The sequence below is a fragment of the Galeopterus variegatus genome, unplaced genomic scaffold (assembly GCF_000696425.1).
Source record: "Galeopterus variegatus unplaced genomic scaffold, G_variegatus-3.0.2 Scaffold200, whole genome shotgun sequence".
Lineage (NCBI taxonomy): Eukaryota > Metazoa > Chordata > Mammalia > Dermoptera > Cynocephalidae > Galeopterus > Galeopterus variegatus.
In genome coordinates this window covers 447,272-457,118 of record NW_007726311.1, presented here as the reverse complement: position 1 = coordinate 457,118, position 9,847 = coordinate 447,272, and the positions used below count along the sequence as shown (strand labels likewise).

The following is a 9,847-nucleotide window of genomic DNA, read 5'->3' as shown; positions in this document are numbered from 1 at the left end:
TTGTCCTTTTTGAGACCGGCCGCACCGCGCTCAGCCAGTGAGCGCTGTGAGCGCACCAGTCATCCCTATATGGGATCCAAACCCGGGGCGGGAGCGCTGCTGCGCTCCCAGCGCCACACTCTCCCGAGTGCGCCATGGGCTCGGCCCTATTTGTCTGTTTTTTTTGCCAGTATCTCATGCTCTTGTTCACACACTTGTACTTTATAATAAGTCCTGATATTAAGTAGAGTGAGTCCTATCACTTGGTTCTTTTTGAGGTTGTCTTTGCTATCCGTGACCTTTTGCATTTTTATAGACATTTTATGATTAGCTTGTCAGACACACACACACACACACACACACACACACACACACACACACACACACACCTGCTGGGTTTTGATTGAAATTATATTGAGTAATAGATTAATTTAGGAGAACCAACATCTACACTGATGTATACTCTTATTTAGATCTTTTAAAATTTCTCTTTAAAAAATTTTTAGGGGCCGGCCCGGTGGCGCACTGGAGAGTGCGCCGCTTGGGAGCGTGGCGGCGCTCCCACCGAGGGTTCGGATCCCATGTGGAGACTGGTTCCTGCTCACTGGCTGAGCGCGGTGCGGGCGCAACACCGAGGGTTGCTATCCTGTTACCGGTCAGTAAAAAAGACAAAAAGGAAAAAAAAAAATTTTTAGTATTCTGGGTGAAATACTGTCCCTCTTTGATTTAAGCTGGATTTTTAAATGGTATTATAAATAATATATTGTTGTTTAATAAATTTTTGTCATTAGTATGCAGAAATACAATTGATTTTTTTTTTCTTTTTTGTCTTTTTTCGTGAATGGCAACGGATCACAACCCTCAGTGTCATGCCTGTACCGGGATCGCAACCCTCAGTGTTGCGCCTGCACCTCGCTCAGCCAGTGAGCGGCCGGTCTGTATGTGGGATCCAAACCCTCGGCGGGAGCGCCGCCGCGCTCCCAAGTGGTGCACTGTAGCAGTGCACCACCGGGCCGGCCTGAAATACAATTGATTTTTGTATGTTAACCTGTGTGCAGCAAACTTGCTAAGCTTATTCATTAAATCTAACCATTTATCTATAGATTTAAAAATATTTTCTAAAAAAAAATAAAAATAAAAATAAAATAAATAAAAATAAAAATATTTTCTGCATACAATTATGCCATTAATAAATAATGACAATTTTATTTTTTCCTTTTAAATTATTATACATTTTGTTTTATTTCTTTGGTTTTTCACAATGGAAAGAACCGCCAGAGCCATGTTAAATAAAGGTGGTAGTAGTGATCACAGGGAAAGTTTCAATATTTCACCATTAAGTTTTATGTTTGCTATAGGTTTCTTGTATATGCCCTTATTTGGATTGGGAAGTTCCCTTTTAGTCCTAGTTTGCAAAGATTTTTTTTTTGTCATGAATGGGTATTGAAGCTTATCAAATGCATTTTTTGTTATCTGCTGAGTTTGTCATATAATTTTTCTCATTTGTTTTGTTAATGATGAAAAGTACATTGATTTTGTAATATCAAACCAAATTTACTTTTTAAGAATAAATTCAACTTGGTGGTGATATATTATCTTTTTATATATTTATTGCTGGGTTTGGTGTTCTAATAGTTTGGTAGAATTTTTGCATCTATATTCATTGTATCAAACCTGTAATATTCCTTTCCTGTAAGGTCCTTGTTGGGTTTTGGTGTCAAGGTTATACTGACTTCATAAAAGGACCTGGGAATCTTTTCTACTTTTTCCGTTCTGTGGAAGATTTTGTGTAAGTTTAGTGCTCTTTCTTCCTTAAACGTTTGGTAGATACAGAAATTAGTCCCAGGAGTAAGATGCTGCTGCAACTACAGCAACACATTCCAAATTATGTGGCATCAGCAAAGAGTCTGGCAGCATGAAATTGTTATTGAAAACCTGAAAAGATGGCAGTCCATGTTATGCAGTGGAAAAAATTCATGAAACTGTAGTCTGGAATAGATTAAATGGCATATTATATACTTAATGAGCTTGTATTTTATGCAAAGAGGTAGAAAATGAATGTTCTTAGAATGAGCTCATTACTACTGGCTGCAAGGTACTACTACAAGAAATAGAGGAGCACAGAAAATATTTGGCTGGTTTGCAAGCAGGAATGAAAAGGAATTTAGAGCCCCCAAACTCAGGGACTTGCAAGATTGGAGGGAGAAACTGATTCACGTCTTCAACTTAAAGAAAAAACTGAGAAGTCTTTTGAACAACAAATGCTGCTTAAGACTCTGCCTAGTGGCAAGGACCATGTCAAATGTGGCTGTCACACCATTGTTAGGATCTCTGAATGGAACAAGGTGGCACCCAACAAATACTTTCATCGGAAAAATGAAAGGCAGACTTAGGGTTTGACTCTTCCTAAGGAATCCTGATAGGCTCAAAATACCTCTAATTACTTTTAGAAAGAGAGAGGAAATGTCTCTAACAACTGTGGCATATAGCACTGCTTAGAATCAAGTAAATAACTTGAGATATACGTGAGAATGCGGTATTGTCAAAAGAATCACTTGTGTGGTTTAATAGAGAATGTGATTGAGACTGAAAAATAATAATTGGGCCCCAGCTGTCTATTGCAGGATTTCAGAATTTCTATGAACCTTTTTATATGTCATCATTATTCTTTAAAAATGGTAATACTGGAGGCAGGGCAAGTTGGAGGACTAGAGATGGTCAAGGCATGTTCCCCTCACAAAAAAGGACCAGAACAAGTAACAGACAGCTAGATATCAATGGAAGCATCTGTGGGAGAGCACAGGAGTGCAACAGGAGACAGTTGAGGTCCCTGTGGAGCATGAAAACCCACGATGACAGCATAGAGAGGAGTGAAAGGCACATGGCCTCAGCCACCATGTCTCTGCTATTGGTTTTGGCACAGGAGAGACTTTCCCTTGCAGGGGGAAAAGGTAGGCAGAGGGCCCACACCAACCCCTATCCTTACCACAGAGGCCTGCAGTTCCTACTGGAATAGGATTCCACAGCCCTTGCAAGCCCAGAGCCAAGTACAGGGAACTACCTAGAATATATGCATTGCATCCCTCTAGAATAGGAGCACATGCTGGGCACTCCCCACCCCCCGTCCTCATGACCCAAGCCAATTCAGTATGGTGCCAACTTGAAACAACAGCCATTGTGGGAGTGTGCCTCACCCCAGGGCCAGTAGCCATGGTGCTTCCCCAGCCTTAAAGATTCCTAGTCATCTCAGCACACTCACAGGAGTGGCTACAGTGCCCTGATCCTGGTGGCTTGAGGCCTGGACCCAGGGGCAGCAGTGACCCCAGCTCTGCCCATCCAGGAAGCCAATCCCCGGCTGCTGAACTGACACATTCCCAGAGATCAGATAGGCAGACTGCCCCTCCCCTGAAAGTGGGCTGAGTCTGTGTGCCCAAGGTCCAAACCTGGAAAAACAGCTCACAGGTCCCTACCCTAATGTACACACCCCAAGGCCAGTGGAAGAAAAGCGCACCCTCAACCTTATGGAGAAGCAGCCTGGTGAAGCAGCCTTATACGAAATGCTTAGTGGAGTCCTACAACTAGAAGAGAAGGAATGATAACAATCATCGTGAAAGCACCCCAAAATATAAAACTTACTGATAAAATAGATAGACAAATTAGAAAGAGAAAGGAATCAAACCTCAGCAATACAGAAAACCACCAAACTGCAAGGATGAACTATAAGAGAGAAAGAAAGGAACAAAGGATACACAAAACAATAAAAAACAAAACAAACAAAAAATAATAATAATGACAGTAGTAAGACCTCATATATCAATAATAACCTTGAATGTAAATGGATTAAATGCCTCAATTAAAAAACATAAACTGGCTGACTGGATAAAAAATCACAATCATCCATATGCTGTCTACAATCAACCTACCTTACCTACAAAGACACACATAGCTGAAAGTGAAGGGATGAAAAAGATATTCCACCAAAATGGAAGACAAAAATGAACAGGATGAGCTATGCTTACATCAGATAGAGCAGACTTTAAATCAAAATCTGTACTAAGAGATGAAGAAGGGCATTATATAATGATAAAGGAATCAATACAGCAAGAGGATGTAACAATTGTAAATATATATGCACCCAACACTAGAGCAACCAAATATTACTGGATTTAAAGGGAGATGCTAACACAGTAATAGTTGGGGACTTTAACACTTCCCTCTCAGCATTGGACAGATCATCAAAACAGAAAATCAACAAAGAAATATCAGATTTAAATGGCTCCATAGACCAGATAGACCTAACATTATATATATTGCACATAGACACAAGGACCAGATAACTTATCTTTTTAGTTCAAAGGACTCTGGATCAAGAGGAGCTACATCTGGATCTGTAGAAACAATTGCAGATCATTCATGTCTCCTGGGCTCTCAGCTAAAAATATTGATGAGATGGAATTTCTGGGTTGTCTTCCTTAAAAAGTGGACAAGTGTGTTCTTCATATGGGAAAGGAAGGGAACTGACCCAAAGGGTGAACTGTGATCCCTTGTAGTACTGCTTATGCTCTTATATAATTCTCCTCCCTTGAGTGTGGGCTGGACCTGGTGACTTGCTTTTAACAACAGAATACAGCAAAATTGATGGGATGCCTCTTCTAGGGTTAGGTTACAGAGACTATGGCTCCCCTCTTGCATGTCCTTTCTTTCTTTCTTGTTTGCTCACTCTGATGGTAGCTGGCTGCCATGCATGCTGCCCCTTGGAGAGGCCCACATGGCAGGGAAGACAAAGGAGACCTCCAGCCAGACACCTAGTGAGAACTGTGGCCTTCAGTCCAACAGCTCGTGAGGAACTGAATCCTGTCGACAACCACATGAAGAGTTTCAAAGCCTTCAGCGAGACTGCAGTCCTGGCCAGCCCCTTGGCTACAGCCTCATAAGAGACTTGATGAAGGGGGGATTACAATGTATCCCCCACCCCGCCATTCACATGTTGAAGCCCTAACCCCCAGTGTGATTATATTAGCAGACAGGGCCCATAAGGAGGTACTGAAGGTTAAATGAGGTTATAAATGTTGGGGCTGAATGCAATAGAACTGGTGTCTTCATAAGAAGAGAAAGACACTGGAAATCTCTCACTGCGCATGCACAGAAGAAAGACCATGCAAGGACACAGTGAGAAGGTGGCCGTCAACTAGCCAGAAAGAGAGGCCTTGCCAGAAACCAACTCTGCTGGCACCTTGATCTTGGACTTCCAGCCTTCAGAACTGTGAGGAAAAAAAATTATGCTGTTTAAGCCACCTGGTCAGTGATACTTTTTATGGCAGCCCTAGTAGACTAATACAGTATGTCACTAAGAGGTCCCTGGATTCTCAACCCACAGAAACTTTGAGATTATAAGTGTTTATTGTTTTGAGCTGTCAAATTTTTGGGTAGTTCGTTATGCAGTGATTGATAATTAATACATTAGCTTACTTTTTTCTCTATATCCTCTTTGATTTTCGTCCTCAAACAATGAGCAAATGGAGTACCTGCTTCAAATTCTTGCTTTCCCAGAAAAGCAGAAGTCAGTCTTACTGGCTGATAAAGAATCGTGCCAATTTCTAGTCACTAATAATACTTCCTGAAACATTTTTATTTCCCAGCAGAGTAAAAAACAACTCTTGTTTAGATTCAGATTTGGGTGCAAATAGATAAGGACAAAATAATTGCAGTGATTTGGAGTTCATGGACTCCTGTGTATATTTGTATGGCTCATCATATATACCGTGTACACACACACACACACATACACAAATTGTTGTAATTCTATATATGTCCATATACATATATATTAATGAATTACTGCAATTCTGTAATTCCTTTAAGGACAACATTAACATGTTGGATGTTTCTAGGTGATCTTAATTATACATCCTTTGAGATGAACCTGTATTTCCTAGAAGTGGAAGAAAATAATTTGCTGAGATGTCAACTGGAGATTCTTCCCGGAAAACCCTGGAAATGGAGAGCTTCCACACAAGGTTCAGTGCCTGGACACCTTTTAGCAACAAGTCATTAAATAGGCAGGTGAGTTACATACTCTAGAATAAAACAAGTTTAATTGTAAGGTTAATTTTACTGTGATAGATTCAGTCTTATGTTGCCGTGTTGTAAAAGAAAAATCCTCTAAAGAATTTAGTTTTTGTGTTACTTTAAACAAAAATAAACCTAGCTTTGTCTGTTCCAAAGATAGTCTCTTCTCACCTCAGTCTCTATTTCCAATATTATAGTGGGTGACAGATCTGCTCTCCCTTCACTTTGTACCTCCAGGGACAAAATAGAGACCTCCAGGACATACACGGATTGCTGTTTGGGGGGAGGAGAACAGAGGAAGGTTCATATATGCTTCTGTGTGTGTTTCTTTAATCCTCTCTTCCCAAGTGTATGGTTTCACGTGTCCTGGGGTTGCCCACTAACTTTTTAAAGCATTGCAGGAAGTAGTCATTGAATGGCTTAGGACAGCTCTGCTGGTGCTTAATGGAGAAGGCAAATTGGGTCCTCGGACCTCTCATGGGTTCAGCCTTGTTCACAAGGGAAGGACAGGGCTGGTACCTGAGTGTTAAAAAGACAGGGCTAAAGACAGTAAATCTCTATATGTCTATCTGAGCAACACTGGATCCAAACCCAGGTTTTGGAGATGCTGGTCCTTGGTGTGTGTCTTCCTTGGAAACACAACTAACAATGACTATTTAGCAATATTTATTAACTTTCTGTTTGGTGGGTGTTATGAAGATCCAGGGCTGTGGGTGAGTAAAATCATACCTACTTCAAATGGTTCTGTTCTGGGCCGGCCCGTGGCTCACTCGGGAGAGTGCGGTGCTGATAACACCAAGGCCCCGGGTTCGGATCCCATATAGGGATGGCCGGTCAGCTCACTGGGTGAGCGTGGTGCTGACAACACCAAGTCAAGGGTAAAGATCCCCTTACCGGTCATCTTTAAAAAAACAAACAAACAAACAAACAAACAAAAAACAAATGGTTCTGTTTTCACAATTAAATGAGTGTAACCTATATGTGTTTTCAAGATGAAGTGTATGGAATCTGTGTCCCTCAGCCACATTAGCCTAAGTAGAAACAAGAACCAGGAATCATTATCTCTTTGTTTTCCAAAGAGGCCTTCCTTGGGCTCCTCTGTAATTATATCTCCGCCAGCCTTTCCCACCAGCCCACCCAACAAGCCTAGGCTGGTCTGCATCCCTGGGTAAAAACAGTTTAAGCTGAAAGCAGAGAACTTGTACTACATATATGAAAGGACTTTTGTGAATTATAATGTGCTATGCAAATATTAGCTGTGTGGTTGCTGGTAGATTGTCTGAAGATTGCTTAGCAACTAAGAACATATTGAATTGTACAGCAAAATGTCATTTTTCCCCTTATAGCTCTTTCAGGAAAGAGTTGCTCTTATAAGTCATTGGTTTGACCTGTGGACTAACAAGCAACGTCAAGAATTTTTATTCACGATTTTTTCACGATGCACTAAATCACAATTAAGGTAAATGTAGCCTAATGTTGTAATTATCATTGGTTCTTAAAGAAAATGAAATATAGTAAAATATTTATATAATCTTTAAGGATTTCTTTTTCTTTTTTTTTCCCTAGAAAAAAAGTAAAGTAATTGATATTTTAGGGTTTATAACAGGGGTTATAAAGCAATTTTAATTTCAGGGTTTTCTAGGCCTGTTTTCTCCTAGAGGCTGAAATGGAGTCTTGGGAAGCATTAACACCTTCTTACCATTGTGGGACTTTTGTTTTTGCAAAAACTTGTCAATGGCTTCAGCCAGTGAGTTTTTAACATTCTCCTAGTATGTTAAATTCTCCTTGGACCTATCAGACAGACAATATATTCCAAATGGATATCTGGTGCATAGGTAGTCACTCCATAAATAATTGTTAAATGAATAGATGGATCTGAACAATAGACGAAAAATGATAACAGTAGCAGGATTTAGGAATTTGGGCAAGACTTATATAGCAGTGGTCAATGATTGCCAATAGGTCTGTGTTCTTATTTTTCCCTTTCCCTCCTGTTCTGTCTGTAATTTACTTTAAAATACTTCCGCATAGACAGAGTGACATTTGTTAGTTGAAATTACACCCAGGGGCAGCTAGTGTTCTGATAAGGAATTAACATCCTAGGGGTGGTCAGCTAGCTCTACATTGCAAAGGTCACAATACCTCAGTTATTATCAGATACTTTGATAGTTAACATAGCAAATATCAGACATTATATATTATCAGAGCGACCAGTGGCTTGTCAGCTAGCTGGGTGAATGTTAGAAACAGACTCTGGTGAAATTAAAGGTATTCAAGATGTGTGGACTGGCCAAAATCTTCTAGAGAACCCTCCAGCATGCCTGATTGAAGAATCCAGCCAGGCAGGCAGCAGGTGCCTGTATAGATGGTTACCTGTGCTTCGATCCCACATTAACGGCCTTGTGTCAGTCGGAGAGATTTCTGGTAGACTGAGGCCAACAACAAGTATAATAATAAACTGCTGTTTCTGCAACATTGTCCTATCTCAATTGAATGAACCTCTCACCCAGAGGACAGAGAGCTGGGACTTCATCAGACTTAAAGAGGAAACTGTATTAAGTGTTAAGTAGTTTGGGCTTATTGACTAATGTTTATTTAGTGAAACTCTAGGTATGGCAGCATTTGGTGTTGGTCACCTTTGCTATGCCCTAGTGGCAAGGTTGTGGGAGAGCCTAACCTTCAGATTTCTTACGTAGCTACCAAAAAGTATCTGAAAGTTGTGTGTGACTAAATTGGTGTATGTTAGCTTGCAATAACTGCTTCCAACTCCTGCTTACATATTTTTCTGCCCATCTCTTTTGTTCAGCCATTTCTTCTCTCCTGCACTGGCAGTTGATTTCTGCTTCCATGGGCCCAAAGCAAATTATTAGCTGACTCTTCCTGAGGGAGTGACTGGCAGGAGACAGACCTCTTCCTGACTCTATTAAAACAGGCTGCAAAGACAGGCCACAGAAAAATAGGCTCTTCTGTCAATGTTTAAAAATCAGGGGAAAGGGACATTTTATGACAGTCATTGGCCATGTTTCCTTTTACTCCAACTTTGCAGCTTTCACAAGAAAACAATAGACCAAATCCCATATCCATAATTGCTCTGTGGTGCATCATAGTCTCGTCTCCCGTATCATAAACCAAGCAATTTTAGTTGTAACCACTGGAGGTCATTAGAGATCTTGTATATTTTGAAACAGATTAACATTAGGCCTGATACTTTGTCACTGAAAACTGCTTCCTTTGTCTGGTACTTTAATTCTTCTTTCCTTTCTTTTCGTTCGTTCGTTTGTTTGTTTCTTTCTTTTTTTGGTGGCTAGCTGGTACAGGGATTGAACCCTGGACCTTGGTGTTATGAGCACCAATGCTCTAAACAACTGAGCTAACCAGCCAGCCCCCTAATTCTTCTTTCTATTAGACCAGAATGTGGAACTAAACTGTTCAGTGAAACTACTTCACTTTGTTTGATAGCAGCTGCATTTCTGCAGAAAGCAGTATGTATTTCATAGTTCCATGAAGCTATTATTACATGTTCTGGGCTGCTGATTTCAGGTGACATTGTATGTGAGTTTCTGGTTACTAGAGTTGGCCTCCTGAACCATCTATAATTTGTAGTGGTAGTTTCTGTTGTTGAACATCATTTATTCCCCAAAGTCTACATTAAGTCTTTCTCACACTTCTTCTTTCTCAGTTTGAGTTAAGCTCAATTTTCATTAAATCTAAAAGCCCAGCTCATTTCTTTTTTTTTTTTTCCTTTTTGTCTTTTTTTTTTTTTTTTTTTTTTTTTTTTTTTTTTTTTTTTTTTTTTTTT

At 40.2% G+C, this 9,847-nt stretch overlaps 1 protein-coding gene across 6 annotated transcripts in view; it reads left to right on the top strand.

Annotated features, from left to right (window-relative positions):
- ECT2L (epithelial cell transforming 2 like) overlaps nucleotides 1–9,847 on the top strand; it is a 102,776-nt gene that overhangs the window by 25,039 nt on the left and 67,890 nt on the right. For all 6 annotated transcript variants that reach the window (XR_550005.1, XM_008565570.1, XM_008565564.1 and 3 more), the window contains exons 2-3: nucleotides 5,871–6,042; nucleotides 7,395–7,507. Coding sequence is in view for 5 of the 6 variants with exons in the window: in XM_008565570.1 (XP_008563792.1) it covers nucleotides 5,941–6,042; nucleotides 7,395–7,507 (215 nt within the window). In the remaining variant the exon portion in view is untranslated. The remainder of the gene's footprint in view (nucleotides 1–5,870; nucleotides 6,043–7,394; nucleotides 7,508–9,847) is intronic.